This window comes from Akebia trifoliata, chromosome 14 (genome assembly GCF_017979445.1).
Source record: "Akebia trifoliata isolate Shusen 1 chromosome 14, ASM1797944v1, whole genome shotgun sequence".
Taxonomy (NCBI): Eukaryota; Viridiplantae; Streptophyta; class Magnoliopsida; order Ranunculales; family Lardizabalaceae; genus Akebia; species Akebia trifoliata.
Window position 1 is genome coordinate 12126358 of NC_141388.1, and position 20364 is coordinate 12146721.

At 32.7% G+C, this 20364-nt stretch overlaps 1 protein-coding gene, 1 long non-coding RNA gene and 1 pseudogene across 2 annotated transcripts; all 3 read right to left on the bottom strand.

Annotated features, from left to right (window-relative positions):
• Positions 1-3657: 3657 nt before the first annotated feature.
• Positions 3658-4700, bottom strand: LOC147386298 (protein ZW2-like). The gene has a single exon (XM_086422055.1). The coding sequence runs from the start codon at positions 4454-4456 to the stop codon at positions 3812-3814; it is 645 nt and encodes a 214-aa protein (XP_086278181.1). The 5' UTR covers positions 4457-4700; the 3' UTR covers positions 3658-3811.
• A 12725-nt stretch (positions 4701-17425) lies between these two features.
• LOC147386299 (uncharacterized) lies at positions 17426-18786 on the bottom strand. Its single transcript, XR_015171685.1, has 2 exons — positions 17860-18786; positions 17426-17677 (listed from the first exon to the last, which is right to left on the bottom strand). It is a non-coding gene; the product is annotated as an uncharacterized LOC147386299 (long non-coding RNA).
• Positions 18787-19128: 342 nt separating this feature from the next.
• On the bottom strand, positions 19129-19482 carry LOC147386300 (PHD finger-like domain-containing protein 5A pseudogene; annotated as a pseudogene).
• Positions 19483-20364: the final 882 nt, after the last annotated feature.

A 20364-nucleotide genomic window follows, 5' to 3' on the forward strand; every position in this document is an offset into this window, starting at 1 on the left:
CCAATCCTCCAGCCTTTTTATTCCTTAAGAGCTATCCAACTACAGGTCTCCTTGTCACTCGTTCAGAGTAACGGACACATGCATGCTTGGCCCACTCTTTGGTGGTGCTACACCAAAGATAGTCTGCTGACTTATAACAACTCTGATTAACAACCGTGCTTGTGACAGATGACCCTTTTTTTTCCAGATAAAGAAAAAACAGGAAATACAAAGTTGGTCGAGTAGACCTACAAGAAGAAACAAATGCCAAAAAAAAAAAAAAAAAAAGAAGCAAAAATTAAAACATTAAGGTAGGGTTCCACAAGATTGCAAACACACTCCCAACGAATGAGGAAACCCTCAAAGAACACCCCTTTGAACTTCTTAAAAATCTTGGTCCAAAAAATTGAAATCCCCAAAATCGACAAAAACATCTCTTGGTTGGATTTGAGCCTTCCCTTTGAAAGATCTAGTGTTTCTTTGCTTTCAAATGTCCCAAGCAACCACAAACACTCAAAATTGATGACCTAGAGTTCAAGACCACATTATCTAATACTCTTGACTAGCCCCTTTACAAGCTTAAGCTTCTAGAACACTTGGAATTTCTTGGAGAGTCTGATTTTCTAACTCAATTTGACAAAATAACTCAAAAACTCATTGACGTGACATGTGCAAAAATAGTAGATTTTTTCCTCGTGATACACAACCGCACATGTGCAGTTGTATCACGAGAAAAAATCTACAGTTCTTGCACATGACATCAGTGAGTTTTTGAGTTATTCTGTTAGAGTTGAGTTAGAAAATCATTAGACTTTTCTCGATGGTCAAGAATATATGATTGGTTTATTGATTTTGGTGATTAGGATTTAAGGCAAACTTAGCTTGGATAACTTTGCCCGACTCAGAGCGCAGATTATCATGACTCTTCGTGTATATTGCCACATCAATGAGTGTTGGTCTTTTTTGAGTCGATTTAGCATGGCTCTAAGAGAAATGTTCATGAGTTCCTGGGTTTCAATTCGAGGAGTAGACCATGTTAACCAACCAACTACTTCAGAAGGTTGATCTGATGGAGAAAGGGAGAATTATGAATATAAGAGGGTCACGAAACTTAACTGGGGTATGACACACCTGAGAGTGGAGGAAAATATCAGTACATTCTAAAAATTTTAACCCTTATTTTGAAAAATGTTTGGCTCTCTTTAAAGCCTCCGAACTCTCCCCTACATATATATAGGGTCATGATTCGTGTACACATTATCTACTTATATATCTACAATGTGTTTTGTCCTATGTGGGCTAGAAGTTTCGGATTGAGCTGATTTTTGGTGAGGATGATCTCTAATTAGCTCAATCCAAAACTTTTAACCTCGTCAAAAGTGGTTTACAAAAAATGGACAATCCATGATTCTTCAACTCATAAATATGGGGTTAGAAGTTTTAGAATTAGCTGGTTTTTTGTGAAGATGATCTTCTCGTTATAGAGATCACCCTCACCAAAAATCAGTTCAATCCAAAACTTTTAGCCCACATAGGACAAAGCACATTGTAGATGTACGAGTAGATATATGTGTACACGGATCCTGACCCATATATATATAGGGAGCAGTTCGGCAGCCCTAAAGTTTGCCAAGTTTGGTGCCAAACATTTTTTGTAAATCACTTTGTAACCCCATCAAAAGTGATTTACAAAAAATGTTTGGCACCAAACTTGGCAAACTTTAGGGCTGCTGAACCGTCCCTATATATACATAGAAATGTTCTAGAGTATATATAGGGAACATTCTAGGGACAACAAGATAGCCAATTTATTTTTTTTTAAATCACTTTTGATGGAGTTAGAAGCTTCGGAATGGGTTGATTTTTTTTTGTGAGTATGATCTCTATAATGAGAAGATCATACTCACAAAAAAAAAAAATCAACACATTCCGAAGCTTCTAACTCCATTACAAGTGGTTTACAAAATTGAACGGTTTACGATTCTTCAACTTGTACCAAACATTTTTTCAATGTATGAGTTAGAGGTTTCAGAATGGGCTGATTTTTTGTGAGGATAATCTTTATGATGAGGAGATCATACTCACAAAAAATCAGCCCATTCCGAAACTTCTAACCCCATCAAAAGTGGTGTACAAAAATCGGACGATCCCCGATTCTTCAATTTGTAAATCAGGGTTAGAAATTTTGGAATGAGCTGATTTTTGATGAGGATGATCTCTACATCATAAAGACCATCCTTATAATAAAAAAAATGAGCCCATTCTAAAAATTCTAACCTCAATTATTCTTAAAAAAAACCGAAAAAAAAAAGAAAAGGAATTACAATCTCAATAAGGATGGCCCAATGGCATCCTCCCAAACTAACAATGTGCAAGAGATCTCTAGACATGCAAGTCATAAAAAATAAAAAAATAAAAACCGCAGCCCTGCTACATTCCCTAGACACAAATCAAAATGCAACATTTTCAAACAAAGAAATAATAAGCATTCCAAATATTGATCCTCCATGGAACTTGAGTTTCACAATCAATGATTTGGATCAGTGATGTTTCAGTCCCAAAGTCTGAAATCTAGCAGCCCAAGCAAACCAAGCCACAAACCCATGTCTACGGATGCGTTTGTTTCTCCAAAACATTATTTCTCCATTGCTTCTTGAGTAATCCCTCTGTAGGCTAATTTAACCCAAAACATACCTTTAGATGTGGGGGGGTCCAGGTATAAATATTGTTCTCCCCTAGCAATGCATACTTAAGCCCAACCCACACCTGATCAAGGGCTCCAATAGTTGTCACCTATTGAATGTGGTGATATGTACAAATACCTATTTCCATATAACAGCTGCCCAATGGCTAAGAGATCCATTTTAGAACAAATGTCAAATATTTACCTCAAATATTTTCACCTAAATCCCCCAAGTATTAAAACTACTTTCTTTATTGAGGAAAGTTTTCTAACCACATCATCTTGTGGTATTCAAAAACATGATCCGATGCTACATGGTTGCAGATGAAAACATTTTACCAACTCTGAAAAAAAAAAAAAAAAAAAAAATTTCACCATTAAATTTTAATTTCAAATTGGGGACTTCGGTGAGCTTATATTTTCAATGCCTTGGATCAAGTTCAAAAATGAATTTTTTATTATTATTTTAATCTAAGTTTTTTCCATGAAATCTAGATGACTCTCTAATAAGATTTGACATCTTACCAAGTTAGTAAGGTTAGCTTGTTTCCCCAAATATCCACATCCCACACCATAGGTCATTCTCCTTATTATTATTATTATTATTTTTTAATCAAATAATTCTTTTTTGGGTTAGCCACTTCTATGGTGGATTTGCATTAGTAAAAAAAAAGAAAAAAAAAATATTAATGATGATTTATAGGCATTAATTTGATTACAGTCGAATCATATGGTTAGGAATCACATATGAAAAATGCTCATAGTTGGGTCCATAGTAATTTTTAAAATACTGAATCAATAATCAAATCTAAATTTTGGTTGGACACAATTTGACTGGGCTTCAATTTGATTGGATCAATTTGTATTTGTCAAATAAATTTTATTTTAAGTATATATATAAACTTTTCTTTAAAAAAAAAAAAAAAATTCTCAAAAAAAACAAAAGGACTTTTCTAACCTTCACAGCATCGGACATGACGTAAAAAAAAGAGGAAAAAGTAAAATCATTTCCATAGGGATTTGTACATGGTAACAGATATTCGTTGCATCTCTAAGGAACATCCTTCAATCTCAACCGTTAGTTTAATGGATATCCTCAAACCTCGTTTGAGTATTATAGCAAAGACACTCTCATCAAGTCGTCCTCCTCTACGTATTTGCATCTCTCTGTAAACCCCATCGACGAATCAAGAACTGAAACTGAGCAAAAGCAGTTAAAAACCTTAAACCTTGAACAGGATGTAGTATCTCGAGGATCTCCCTCAAAGTCGTCCCTCTTACAATATCTGCATTTCTCACTAACATCACCATTCCTTCTCTCACCATCTCAATCTCTCTCTCTAAATCCACACTCCTCTCTCTTCTCCTCACAATCTCCACCATTGATGGCATCGCTACTCTCTCTTGAACCTTCACCATCTCACTCTCCATCGCTTTCGTCTCCTCCTTCAACATTTCCATCCTCTCTACTTGATCTTCCGATAGATCGACAACCGATCTCGTAACGAGTCGAAACGATAGACTCATTTTTAACCCACCGATCCAGAGGAAGATTCGCTCGAAATTGGTTAACCATGGAGGAGATAAGATCACGAACACGTCTTCTTGTGCTGCTGATCTTGAATTTTCTTCGAAGTATTCTCTGTAACGTGAGATCACACGTGCGATTAAGTCTCTCTGATCCGATTCTCTTCCGTTTATTTGGGTGGAGAGAAAGATAAGCTCGTCCAGGAAATTTTGTTGGCGGACGATCCAACCTTCCAAGAAGGTCTCGAAGTAAGTTCGATTCGCCATTACTATTCGTTCGAATTTCTTCTGTAAAGGTTTTCGAATTCTACCATATTATTTATAGGCTTTTTCGACAAATCAACACCTACCTTTTTTTATATTGATTTTTTAGGGTTTTAGATAATCTTCCATAACCTTTGGATTAGGATTTGGGTCTCTAAGACGAAAATCCTTAAAAACCCTAAGAGACAACTCGAAAGGTGTGTGCTTGTAGATTGTAGAAGAAAGGGGGCTTTTCTAGTGTCCAACGGACGCTTATGTCCAACCAACGGCTGAGATTGAAAGAGAATCTCGGTTAACCCTTCCGAGCTGAAATTGGAAGAGTTGTAGAGAATCTCGGCTCCTAAGAATTAAAAACGAATAGACGCACACGTGGAGTACAGGTTCCCAATTTCTAAGATGGGATTCAACGCCAAGTCTTATAATTGAACACGTGTCAATTTTTTGAATTATAAAATTAAAAATTAAAAATTAAAAAATTAAAAAATTAAAAAAAAGGTGGTGAGGGTTTATTCAAAGCGGTTCTAAAGGGTGACGTACTTCAGAATTTTGATACATGCACCTAGGCGTGCATATGGTTCGGATTGATTCAGATTTTGATAAAATTGGAATCGAATTGAATATGATCGATTTTATAAATCTAAAATTGAATCAATTCAATTACCCTATAGAATTAAACCAATTATTCTCGATTCTTATACTTATTATTTTCAATAGTTAAAACTTAAAGCTAAGTAAAATAAATATTAAATAAAACATCACGTGTAACACATAATACGTATAAACAAAATATCAACATACTTATCATTTCAACATAAATAAAGCATCGTGCATAACACATTAAAAATAAAAATCATGAAAACATTAGAAAATAAAGATCATTTAACACTTACTTTATAAGGGATGGTTGAAGATTAAAGTCATTCTTAAAATTAAATGTTGCTTGTTGCTTTGTGATTAAAAGTAAAGGGGTACATTTTTTTATGAGTTTTTGTTAGAAAAAAATAGAGGAGATGAAGTTGAAGACTTTGATGAGTTACCTCTAACACTAACACAGTTGAGAGAGAGAGAGATGGGTTACTTCTTCGTTTTTTGACGAGGTGGCGAGTGGTGAGGTGAGTGAAGGAGATGAACGACGACTAGGTTTTCTTTAGACTTGAAGAAGAGAAAAATAGAGAATAGATGAACGAAACTAAGAAATAATTTTATTTTTAAATATATATATTATAACAGATATAAAAATTGGTTCGGATCTATTATACCCCTAATTCGAAACTGAACCAAATCAATCAAATTTTTTTTTTACAATCTGCACTCGAACCAAACCATGCTCAATCTGAACCAATCCAATCCAAAAGGCTTGAATTGGTTCGATTCTCGGATTTATCCAATCCACTATGCACACCTACATGCACCAAGGGCTATCTCAATGGATCGGGTCAGTTCGGATTAGATCTGGATCAACTATGTCGGCTGATTCAATAAAATGTGTGAAATTATGCAAATTATATTGATTTCCTTATTATTTCTTGCCACTTTGAAACCCTAACCTCCCAATTTCAATGCATTTTTCATCCTTCAACTCACGATTTGGGTGGAAGATTTCCGCTACTTGTTTGTAGTTAACAAGTAGATTCTTAGTAGCACCCATTTCTTCATCAAACTATCATAGAATTGACCTTTTGTTGGAGATTGTTCTCATTTCTCAATCACTGTGATCATGATCCATGGGATTTCACGAGTGTTCTAAAACTACATTTTTTGTATTCTTTCAATGGTAATTATTATTATTTATTTTTTAAATGAAATTATTATTCATAAACTTTTATAATATTTATTTATTTTTTGAATATGAGTTTTCCATGAAATCTAGAAGGTTATGGTGTTGGATTGCCATTTTGATATTCTGTTTTAGCTCAACTACTTTTAGAAGATTTCAAATCTTACCAAGTTAGTAAATAAAGTGTTTTTCTATAATTCTCATAACATTATTGACCAAAGCGCATAATGGGTGCGGGTGCGGGTGCAAGAACGAGAGCAGGAATGAGAAAATGCCTAGTTGAAAATATCTTAAGATGTAGAGTGCTTTTAAAACATTATGTATTAAGTTATATATAATATATTCAAATATCAATTTTACTATTGTATATTTCATTTGCTTTAATTAATCAATCATTATATACTTTCTCTTGTAAAAAACACATCTTTTACAATTTAGAATTATTAACTTTCAATAAAATAAATATATTTTTCTAATAGATTCTTTACATAACTCCACCATGGTTCATAGTTGTTCTATTTTCACTAGTCCTACATCCATTGCTTATTTGTATTTTTTGTATTATTTATATAGCTTGACTATATTAATGTTATACCATGATACTCACCACATCCAATTAGTTACAATAAAACAATTTTTGATCAATATAATTATTACTAATTAAATAAGCAATACATGTTTTAATGATTGAAATTCCTTCTACTTTGAAGGATTTAAATTAATTCTATAATTACAGAAATATTTTAGTTTTTTAGTCATTACAGTATTGTTATTTCTAATTATAATACTTTGTAGTAATTCATTATAATATTTTTTTTAGGACATACATGACTAATAGTTATTTAAGAAATAAAAAATACTTAATATGATAGATGAAATGAGATCCTTTATGTGAGAGGATTTCAACATTTTGAAAGCGGGTTCTCACATTTTGAGAGCGGGGATTGGAGAAGGATTCACTCCGAAAGCACCAAACGAGGTTCGAAAGGGTGAGTGACATCTTTAACAGAAGGATTGGGTCACTAAGCTCATAGCCCCTTATGTGGTTAGTTAAAATACTTCGTAAAATGTAAAATACTGGACAACCCAATGATTTAAAAAAAAAAAAAATGTTGGACAGTTCAATGAATTAAATTGTTTTTTGTAATTTTTAAAACTTTATTACTTTTTTATAATTAATTAAAAATTAACCTTCTTTTAGTAGTTTTGCGTAAAAAAAAATAGAAAACTCATGATTACGATTGTGTAAATAAGAAATCCAAAGCTTTAGATTTATACATATCTTATAAATATTTATCTCAAGGATAAATTTAGATAGTTGATTTTAGGGGCGAAGTTAGGAAGAGGCTAGTGGGGGCAGTTGTCCCCACTCAATGTTTTTTATTTACGTAGATATCCTTGTGTTTTGGTGATTATTTGAAATAACCCTTATGATTTAGATACATCTTTGACCGTGTTGCTCCCAACCCACCTTTTACTCTAATTTTCCCGCACCCTCTACATTTGTAGGTGATTTAGATACTCCTCCCTTCACTTTGGTGAATATTTGAAATATCTCACCTATGTTTTTAATATGATGATATGCCCCTATGATCTCCCCCTTAATATTTTGTGTGATTTATCAAATTGGAGAATATTTAAGATAGGGGTGGCAATCTTAACTTGACCCCCGAACATGACACGGAATTAGTGGGATTGAGTCAAGCCTACTTAGGTTTGGGTCATGTTAATGTGAACCGTCTAACACGATCATTAAATAGGTCAGGTTTGGGTTAGGGGCACAACTCGCTTAATCCGTTTTGACATGTTTTATTATTCTATCATTTATGTGTAATTTTAAATACATCAACAATTATTTAAGAATTTTTTAAATTACCCATTTTTTTAAATAGAATTTTCTATAATTTTTTCATAATACATTTTTCTTCAAATTCCACAAAATATAGAGGGTTTTAAAATATTTTTCAAATAATTAATAGTTAAGTTTTTAGCTTGGTAAAGTAACTACACTTTCCTTACTAAGTTATTTATATATTTTTAATTTTTAATCTTTTTTTTTCATTGAAATCTAGAGTCACATAATGTTTGATTCTTAATATGGTGATTCATAATAATAATAAAAAAATACTTTTCTTCTAGTAAGGAAAGTTTTCCGACCACATCACCTTAATTATGACATCTAAAAGCATGAACTAAAGTCACATGATTGTTAGGGACAAAATTATATGAACCTTGAAAAAAAACAACAAAAGATTAAAAAGAAAGTTATCATTCACCATTGAACTTAGTTTATGGTTGGTAACTTTATTTTAAGTAATGCTAATTTATTTTTAATGGTCGACAAGGAAGTTATTAGTTTTAATAAAGATTAGAATTTATTAAATATGTTATATATGGGTTGGGTTTGGTAAATTTTCATAATACCCTTACCTTAACACGACACGAACATGACCCGACTTGACCCATTGCCACCCCTAATTTCAGATATCCCTTTATTTTCAAAATGATGGTTGCCCTTTTGACCTTATTCTTTTATATCGATGAATAACTTAATTACCCTAGTTTTCAACCTATAAAAAAAAATTCTTGGAGAATGTTTTCCTCAATCTCTTGATCATGATCCATGGGATGTCACAAGTATACAAGAGGTTGTACATATTATAATTCATAAAGTTCTATAATATCTTTTGAAACCAACCGCAATGTACACAAAATGTCGGAGTGTCTGGACTAGCAGGCCAAACAAAAGAAGTGAGGCAACTGGCTTTATCTCTCCCAAATCCCCCTAAATACATGTAATACCCCAACAAACCGCACATATCAAGTAAGCTCAGATAAACCTCTATGGCTGGCCAACGAGAGGGCTTGAGCTTAAGATCTCTCATTTTTTAGAAGGAGGCTCTCTAACCATTACGCCTAATACTTGTTGGTGGAATACTAATATTCAAGACCTCATGAAGATGTTAGCATTCTCCAGCACTTTTTTTATATCTAATAATATCCCTATCCATTTTGTCATTTAGTAAAAAAAAAAAAGATAAGGGTATATTAATCATTTTACATAATAAATGTTTATTTATTTAATTAATATTTGTCTCTTTCATAATAATGTCAAGGGCATTTAATCTTTAAAATTAAATGTCTTCTTGCAATAAATGATTTGACAATCAATGCAAACAAGTATTTATTATGTAAAAGATCACTATACCCCTATTTTTTTTTATTAAAAAATAAAATGAATAGAGATATTATTGAAAAAATAAAGTGTTGGAGAATTCTAACACCCCATGAGGTGGCGTTAGTATTCCCTAAAAGATAAGGGTGTATTGGTCATTTAGACTATAAATGCTTGTTTACATAATAAATGATAAAACATTTAAGTGTTTTGAATTAATTTTTTTTTGTAGTAACTGCTTTGACAATTAATGCCAATACAATCAATATATTTATTAATGACATAATAAATGTATTTATTGTGTAAAAGACTATCATGCCCTTATCTTTTACATTAAAAGATAAAATTAAGAGGGGTATTATTGGAAAAAAAGTTTTGAATAATGCTAACGTCCCCATGAGGTCTTGAATGTTAGCATTCCCCTATATATTTATATTTAGATAAATATGTATATTAATATGAAATATATATTCTAATCATCATCGAATTACTTTGATCCATTTTCTATGCGTGAGATTTTTGTGATCCTAAAAAAGATTTAATCCGACAAGGATACAATCCTCTAGAACATCAGATCAACTCAGAATCTACTGTAGTATGATTCAAATCCATATTTATGTAACCCCAATCTTAATAGCACATTGATAACAAACAAAGGCATTCACGATCTCTCTTTGTTAATGGATAAGATTTTTTGCTCTTACTCACATATCATTGTGCCCTCTTTTTTGCTCTCTCCCTCGCTACGCTCACCAAGTATTTGTCCCATGGTCTCACTTAATCAATGATCTCCTAGTGTTCTTCTTTTCTCCTAATCTCTCCTCATTTTACTTTTTGAATATCTTTTTTATCTTCTTCACGTCCTTTTTTTCCCCTCTTTAGTTCTTGGTGTAAAGAAATCATGATTGATAAATAAACTCTAGTCCTTACCCTAGACACAAGAAAAAAATAATCTTTTTATTCGTTATAATTCAAGGAGAATTAAGTATTGAAGTTTGCATGGAGACGTTAGTATTGTCCAACTCATTTTTTTTTCAATAATACCCCTCCTAATTTTGTTTTTTAGTAAAAAAAGACAAGGACATGTTAGTCTTTTACACAATAAATACATTTATTATGCCATTAATAAATGTATTGATTACCAAAACATTTCCTACAAAAAAAAATATAATTCAAAATACTTAAATGCTCATAGTATTTATATTTATATTGTAAAAGACAAATACACATTTATTTTTTCACTAAAAGACAAAAGGAAGAGAGGTATTGTGAAAAAAAAAAGTGTTAGACAATATTAATGTCCTCATGAGGTCTTGGATGTCGTCATTTCCCTATTTATATATATGAATATAATTATAACTTGTTTTTTTATAAAAATAAGTTAGATCAGAAGATGTTTAGCTATAAAATCATATCTCATCCGAGTCATCTCGCCTATCCAATGATATATGACACAGTTGAAATTCCATGTCTATTTGTCTTGTTCATGAACGATACAGAGATGACTTGGACGAGTCATCTCAATCTTGGGTGAAACTTGAAACCATGCCTTCTCAGGGTACTTAAAAGTCATTTGAAGTACAATGAAGTACAATGGAGTACATCTTTTTATTTATTTTTATTCTTTTAATATTGATAAGCTTGTTGTGAATAATATAGCATTAGTTCCAATTCACATGTTTAAAATTCATTTAATTTCATTATTTGAGTATTATTAAGAGGGAAAGAAAATATATGCACCACATAAACTCCCTGGAGAAGAAAAACAATAGTGGATTAATGGACCCGTGTATAAAAGTATAAGTTGTGGTATACAAAGAAAAGATCTAAAGTTTGTGGCTGCCCAATTCCATGGAATACCAAATAAAGATTCTAAATATCATTAGTATTGTAGGGCTATAAATGTTCGAGCCCTTATTATGTATGGATCAAATAATGTTCAAACCATTATTTTTGGACCAATTAAAATTTTTTTTTTTCTTATTATATATATGTTTGGCTCACAATCTTATTCTCACAAAACGTTTTGTCTTATGTGACTTAAAAGTTTCGGGTTGGGTTGATTTTTTGTGAGAATGATCTCTATGGTGAGAAGATCATCATCACGAAAAATTAGTTGAATATGAAAATTTTAAGTCCATCAAAAGTGGTTTACAAATTTCTAATAAACAATCGATGGTTCACAATTCTAAAATCACTTTTAATGGACTAAGAAGTTTCAGATTCGACTGATTTTTAGTGAAGAAGATCTCCTCATCATAAAGATCATCCTCACAAAATATCAATCAAATCCAAAACTTTTAAGTCACATGGATAAATGTGTTGTGAGACATTTGTAAGAATAAGATTATGAGTTGAATACCCCTTATATGTATTGGAGTCACTCGACTGATAATCTTAGATAACAAAACGCTACCAAAACGTTTGTCCTATGTCAGTTCAAAATTTTGGATTGAGCTGATTTTTTGTGAGGATGATCTCTATGATGAGGAGATCATCCTCACTAAAATCAGCTCAATCTAAAACTTCTAAACTCATCAAAATTATTTTAAAATTGTGAACCGTCAAATTTTCATCAAAATTTTATAAATCACTTTTGATGGACTTAGAAATTTCAAATTCGATTGATTTTTAGTGATGATGATTTTCTCACCATAGAGATCATTCTCACAAAAATCAGTTCAATCCAAAACTTTTAAGCCGCATAGAAAAAAAAAATTATTAGCATTTTATCATTCTAATATATATATATATATGGGGAGGGTTTTGTCATCTTAATATGTATATCGGGGGGGGGGGGGGGGGGGGGACAAAAGTGACTTACAAAGTTGTACATGAAATTTTCACTTCCCACGACTCTTTATTCAACTCTTTTGAAGTCATTGGATATTTTCCTTGCTCTAGAATCTTCTCCCTTGTTCCACTTCATCTCAAAAGAGTAAATATTAATATTTTCGTATTTATTATTTATTATAATTAGATTAAAAAAAAAAATAAACGAAGATAATGATGATGACATTTAAAAATGTAGGTCCTACATGTCACTAATGTGGAAGGCAGAGAGATACAGATGGAAATCACTATTGATATTGATATTTAGAAAATAGTAAATGAAGTGGATATCTGCAAACCCACGTTACTAGTAGTAGTCACAATAGTACCACCCAAAACTAAAAATGCAACAAATAATAATTGCAAACTTGAAATTAATTTCTCCAGCACAATGAAATAAGAGACGTGGCGTGGGTGACCTACGTTACTAGACAGTCCAATCTATCTTCTAATCTCCACTACCACGAGTCCAATTCACACAACTTTTCCCTATAAATACCCACAATGGTGTCCCTTTGTTTCCCACATCATATCATCTCTATACAGAGAGATTGATAGATAGCTAGAGAGAGAGAGAGAGAGAGAGATGAGGGTTGTTCGGGTTTGGTGGTTATTCTTCGTCGTGTTTGCGATAATATGTTTTGCAGGGAACATCGTTTCACTCTCAGGTGATAAATACTTTTCTTTCAATATATATTGTTTTATAACTTTAAATATCAACCGTACAAAAAGGAGTTTAGTATCTCATGATTTCATCTCCTCCGTTGATTTCATTACCCCTTGGCCTTTGCCCAGCGTTACGAAATGCTGGGTCTCGGTATCGTTTCGCCTCCGGGTTTACATAGACAAAAAGTAATGTATTTAAGTTGCATTGTGGATCCTACACGTGGTATAATCAAAACGGTGGAGAGGAGAACACCGTTGGATTCTCATTCATATGTGGGCCCTCATCCCTTCCGCTATCGCCTTGTAGTGCGTGCAGTGGCACTAAAGCCTAAACAAGGATGGCGAGCAATGATATCCTCAGGCTCCAATCCTTTATCGACAAAAATAAAAATAAAAATAAAAAAAACATAAGAGATATTCTATTTCCACCCCCAACTTTTGCTAACACCACTCCAATTCATAGATAAATCAACAACGAACTATGACACATCTTAGGGTGATGTCAGCAAAAGTTGGTCCGGCAATAGAAGCTTTCTAAAATTTGTGTACTACCTAAAATACCCTTAAAAAAAAAAAAAAATCCTACTAAAATTACTGATTATTTTTTTAAAGGTGTTTTAAATGCATCTTAATATATGCCCTTGGGACACACGTTAACAGAACTTCCCCGCCATAGTTTTAAAAGTTGTCAGACTTCTCTACTCGAGTTTTCATATTGACTCAAGTCAATGGATATTTGAATCAACTTTAAAGACTAATGCCGTTGAGAATCTCTGAAGGAGAGAAGTCGAGTGTATGGATAAGTTAAGATCATTATTTGATCAAACTAGGGGATCGGACTTGATTCAAAATTTTGAATTTTATTACAACAACTTAGAAAGAAAATTATATAATATAAAATATAAATATATATAATTATGATCTTCTTATTTTGAATGTAGGGAAGGAAATGGTAATAGAGAGGTCTCTTAAAACGAGCACTAACGACTACAATGACCCATCGGCAAGCAAATGTCATGATCCGAGCAACAAAGGGGCTAACTGTGGGAGAGGTGGGAAGAACCCACCCTGAAGCTGGAGATGGCCGCGATGCCCGTGTTGTGTGTGATTTAGTAATTAGTGTGTGTTATATTAGAATCTTCAAATTATGTATTTCTTGTAGGTGATGGATCGGATCATTCTCGAAATCTGATTTGCTCTAATATGATATTTTGGATTTGAGTTCCAATAAATAACTGATTTTATAAGCTATTTTGAACTAGTTCTGGATCAAACCTGTCCCAATTTGATAGGGCACCAAACAATATGTAAACTACATTATGTATTTTATTTAAATATATGTTTTTAGTTTAATTTTATATGTCAAATCAAATTTGATCCTATCAAGAGACAGATTAAATCTTCAATAAATCAAATATATATATGGGTGGGGCTCCTACGACACACATTGCGACATAGTATTTTGTCTTATATGGGCCAAAATGTTTGGAATGGGCTGATTTTTTGTGAGGATGATCTCTATGGTGAGGAGATCATCCTTGCCAAAAATCAGCTCATTATGAAACTTCTAGCCCCATGTTTACAAGTTGAAAAATTTTAGACCGTCCAATTTTTGTAAATCAATTTTGATGGGGTTAGAAGTTTTGGAATGGGATCATTTTTTGCAAGGATGATCCCCTCATCACAGAGATCATCCTCACAAAAAATCAGTCCATTCCAAATCTTTTTGCCCATATAAGACAAATACGGTGTCGCAACGTGTGTCGTAGGAACCCCACCCATATATATATATATGTATGTATGTAGGGTAATTAAGAATTGGGGCAAGTATTCATGTAGATTTTTTTCAATGTTGATTGCTCTTAAACATGCAACCTCTTTCACGTTGATCATGAACGATGCTAATATGACTCATTTCAATATCTCTACGAGACGAAAGTGTTTTACACGTGTGCGAGCCAAAATGAAGAAATAGAGGAAGAAGAAATTGAAGGAGAAAGAACGGAATCTTTGCCATGATATCTCGTCTTGTTTACAAATTATACCATAGCCAGGTCGATTGTCTCAATCTCAAATACGAAACCATGCATGTCATTGGCTCCATTAACTAAAGAGTAGGGATCCAAAACGGTATCCCATACCAAGCCAAGGTCAGGTGGCACTCCCATCTTATGCCATATGACATTTTTGGGGACTTACTGACGGTATAGATATGTGATCTATCCCTGGTGAACCAAGGTACCAAAAATCATAGTGTTTGATAACTTGTTTCTACTAGATCTAAGCTCTTGTAAAAGAGTTTAAATCCAACTATTAGAAATCATTCTTAAGACAATGATATCCTCAATGGATGCACATCACCGATCAAATTGATCTTTTATGTGTAGATTCACCAAGGGATGGACCACGTATCCATATGAATTGTGGGTCACTAAAAATGCCACGTGTCATAAAATGGGATGCCACTTGACCTTGGTTAGGTACAAAATGCTGTTCTAAATCCCTACTCTTAACTAAATGACTCTTTCCCCAACTCTTTTGATCTGCACACCAAAAATGAGTGTTCAAGTACTTTTTTGAATTTTGGCCATTGAATCTAAAAGCTACTTTTGGATACTTGATTTAAAATTGACTCCGTTGAAGTCATTATAGGGTAAAATTGATTCCCTAGCACTTGTCAATTAGCATGAGAAGACACGAAGAAGGTTAATCCAATCTAAGAAAGTTTGATTTATGCAATCAAGATGATTCTATGAAAGCTTTTGGTGCTAGCCCTTGAGCTTCACTCTGGCGGGCTAATACTGAGAGGGTATTATTTTATAGGGTAAAAATGTTTTATCATAATTTGTGGTTGATTTGCAATTTTTAATAGAAATTGTTAGGATAATTTGGAAGATTTGGGAGTAAAGAGGCATTGGTAATTTTCTCATAATTTTGTAAGTAGAGAGAGTCAGGAATTTGAAAAATGAGGGAGTTAATTGTAATTTCTAAATATTCTAACTCTTTAAATAGATGAAAGAGTTCTTAGATAAGGGGTTGAAAAACCGTAGGGGTGGGGGAGGGGACTCTCTTTGTGCCTCACCTTTCGAAGATTTTTTTCAAGGATTTCTCATTAATTCAAATGTGATTTGAAGACTTTTTCAACTTGGTGAGTTTTTAATTTATTTTCTTCTTTCTTTGTTTTAATAAGTTAAAGGACTTAAATCCATGGGAATTCTAACATAAAAACCCAAATTTTATTCTAATTAGAAAATCCCAAGCAACTCTATCATTGTGAGGTTGGATCTTAGATCCATTATCTTTGTGGTAGAAACAAGAGACAAAAACTCAAGCTCATTGTTTCCTTCAATTGGTCCTTAATCGAATTCTTAACTAAAAATAGTTCGGAATCCAATCAAGAACTAAAGAGGGAGAACAGAGGTATCAGTCATAAATTTATAAATCAACAATTTTTTTATAACATCAGAAATTTTAAAACTTATAATTAGATATGATCATGCCGATAATGAACATATTTTACATCATTCAATGTGTGGTAACATAATTATATAACTTGAAAACGAAAGTTAATTGAAGAAGGTGTCGACTTGCAAAGTGGGTTGAAGTCTGAGTATAGACACCAAATTAAAAAGAAAAATAAAAAGTCTCTTGAATATTGATACCATAACTGAGTTCAAAAACCTGTCTTCACCTACTAATTAGTCCACTCATTTGCCTAGCAAAAAATAAAAATATCTATAATTCAAAAAGTCAATCACAAATTATGTATTTTTTTTTTCTTCTAAACATTAAAATATGAGAAATATTTCAATAAGTCAATAAAAAATGATGTTTAACATTCTGTTACGAAATGTCTGAAATCAAAACTTTTTTTTTTTTTTTTCCTTCTAAGCATTAAAAAGAATGATTTTTTTTAAAGTAAGGGTTTCTACTTTTCTTGCTTAAAAGTTGGGGAATTAAATTTTTTGATGGCATGAAAATCATGGCAGCGATTTCAAGGTTAACCCTACATCTTTTTCTTTTTAATATTTTATTTTCTATTTTATGTCCATCAAGAATCCTCTATAACCTCATCTAAAACCTATTCAATTATCCTTTTATCATAAACTCTTTATACCATTAAAATATAATTAATTCACCTTGAAAACCCTTCACAATGCCAATAAAACCTTTTAGAATTAAGACCATTTCTATAATTTTTCTTTCTTCTTTGTCGTCACTTAATTAATCCTTTTCCCACCAACTTACAAGGGACATTTGAAATATTGCATACATTTTGGAACTGAGTCGTGATGAATGCACAGGGTCTTATTATGCGCCTGACGTGTAAAGGGCACAAAACTATAGATTACTTTCAACGGGATACACAAGAAAAATATGTGTGGTTCTATCACCTCGCCATGTTAGCCGTGCACCCAACTGCATATCAACACCACATGCATTCATCATTATTCCTTTCTAAAAGACTAACAAAAATGTCCTCATCTTCAAACTCTAGGCAAGTACCCTTGATTTTGTTCTCCCCAAAATTCACCTTGACCTTGATACCTTAAAGAACAATATAACATCTCAAAAAATAAAGGGCAGATTTATCAGTTCATAAAATGTGAAGAATACCCATCACGGGTGTGGCTTGGCGGTAAGACGTAGTACCGAGTTTGCTCTTCTTAGTTGTGAGTTTGAAACTGAGTGCAACCTGTAGATTACCTGTCTAATGGGGTGATCGGTCCCGTGCCGCTAAGGAGACTTAGTCTTAGAATTGTGGGGATACTCCCTGAGTCAACATAAATGTGAAGAAGAATCATTTTATAACCTGAAACAAATACATTTAAGTATATTTAGCACTAAATACTGATTTTAAATATTTTAAGTCAGTTTCATTTCGGTAAATATTTTGTTTTTTTCCTTAACCGAAACATTCCTCCAAAACGAAATTTTAAATGACAACCACCTCACCACCATACTACTTATCCTATAACTATACATGATGGTGAACGAATTGGTGACAATGCATAGATGTTCCTTGGCAACCAGACACACCTACATAGAAAAAAACACTTATCACTAATGACATTGATTTTCGTGTCTTATTCTTTGAAATGAGGCACTAATGGAGGCGCATTGGAGCATTGAATTTCTTGTCTTATCCTTTGAAAATTAGGCGCTAATGGGCACAACTAAGGAGCATCAATTAAAGATTTCAAACACCAATATTTTATTTAAATAGTAAACCAATTAAAAACTGAAGAGTTACTTGCAAATGTCTACAATCAATGCAATTTAAGTGATTATAGAATATTCCTTAGAACATAACTGCAAGTCAAGATTACTAATTTGACATCCAGAACAAAATTGGACAAATACTTTGACTAAATATGAATTAATAATTAGGTCTGAGAACCAGAAGTTACACAAGAACATTATCCCTAGGATAGTATATAGACCCTAGTCCACTCAGGTTGACCTTAGCCTAGTCGATGGATTGTATCAGAGACCGACTTTCGAGTCGGGCAGAACCAATGCCTAACCCCTTCCAAATACTGTAACCTGACCCATGTATCAAAAATCTCAAATGCAGACCGACCTGAATCCATTTTGGAGTCTAATTTGGTACCTAAACCTAAAACTAGGTGGCGATTGCGTGGATGTGATTGCAAGTCAAGATTACTGATTGTCAAATACTGACTAAATATCAATTAATAATTAGGTGTGAGGACCAGAAGTTACACAAGAACATGATAATAATGACTGATAGGGAACATGGATTCTGCTTATTGGAAACCCCAATAAGTTCCACTCTTCTTTAGTAGTGCTTAATACAAGTGATTTTGACGGCAAAGATGCAATTAGCCAAAACCTTGAGGAGTAATGAGTAGGGTTCAAATTGATATGAAATTAAATATACCAACAATAAAAAAAAATAACAACAACAATAATAAAATATAACATCAAAACAATATCTCAAAAGAATTTTTTTTTTTTGACAATTCACAATTTTGTGTCCAAAGTTAAAATCTCAAAACCCAGATGGAAGCTAATCAAAATCAAATTAATCCCTCAAATAAAAGCCTAACTTGAATTGGTGTTTGTCAGGTATTTTGTACTGTCTACAACAACATACTCAATACATAAGATTTGTTTAACTAATAGAACTCTTCACAATTGTATAGTACATGAGTAATGGTAGATATCAGGCAGTGGGAAAGAGAGAAAAATTACCCCATTTCATCTTTTCTTGAACCCGTATTTCTTTGCTCATAGAAGAGATCAGTTTTGGCACTCCCCAGATTGACAATCTTCGGACAACCATCCTGGTCTTTCCCCAGCTGAGTACACTCTTTCAAGTAACCACGCCTCCGCAAACCACACAACGGCCCTGGAAAGATCCATAATTGCATTCATCGTAGACATGCACAAGTGTGCAAGGACGCACAAGTGAATCACATATCACACACTTACCATCGCACTTCTCACACAACTGTCCAATTGCAATCCCTGGTTGCTTTCTGTACATAATCAGATCAGGATGATGCTTCGCCATGATCTTTCTGATTCTCTAAGTTCCTCAAATGAGCCTGTAACCTGAGAATATTTCACAATATTTGCTACTATTCTGAGTATGTTGTAGTTAAACAGCATTTTAACTTAAAATCAATAGAACAGGCTTAATTATCACCAGCAAATCAGTATTAAAACCATTTGAACATGACATCTTCATTTTTTCCAACATTCCGAATGAACAAATTGAAATTCCTGTGATTGTCTCAACAAGTCAAATTTTGACGCAAAATCTGGTAGGTGTCACCCATAGAATAATGATCCTACACTTGCATGTGTACTGGTATGTTCTTACTCATGGCTTCTACCCTATGTATAGCCACTATAGAAGAAAGGAAATTTGAATCTTATATTTTCGATCCCCAACTCCTTACAATCTAATGTAGATAGGTTTGCCGACAATTACCTCAATGCTTATGATCGAGTTAAGATGCGTCTAAGAAATCAATAAAATTGACTGAGTTAAATCAGTCAAAACCGAATCAACTTAGTTTCACCAACTAAGTCAACTCGGTCCAATCTTTGATTGGTCCACAAGACCTAGTCCAACTTCTTCTAGGACTCTTTTTTTTTTATGAAATTTCTATTTTTTAAGTTGCTAAAATAGTCTTAGTTTCTATTTCAATTTTAGAAAGTTTCTTTTCCTAATTAGTTTTTATTTCAATTTTAGAAAGTTTTTATTTTAGTATTGGAGAAGGTTTTTAAGTTGTTATGAGGGAGTTATCTATATAACGAGCTCTAATAAACAAATTTTGCAGTTAGTTTTTTTTTTTTTTTTTGAGAATAATTAATAAAAGAAAAAGAAGAGACTTTTTCTCAAATTTCTTTGTTTTTTCAAAATATAAGAATCTGATATTGGTTTCTTAATTTTAGTGTCTACAATTGATTTTCATCAATTTCAAA

Coding starts and splice junctions, on each gene's coding strand:
- LOC147386298 (XM_086422055.1), bottom strand. CDS start 4,456: ATGGCGAATCGAACTTACTTCGAGACCTTCTTGGAAGGTTGGATCGTC.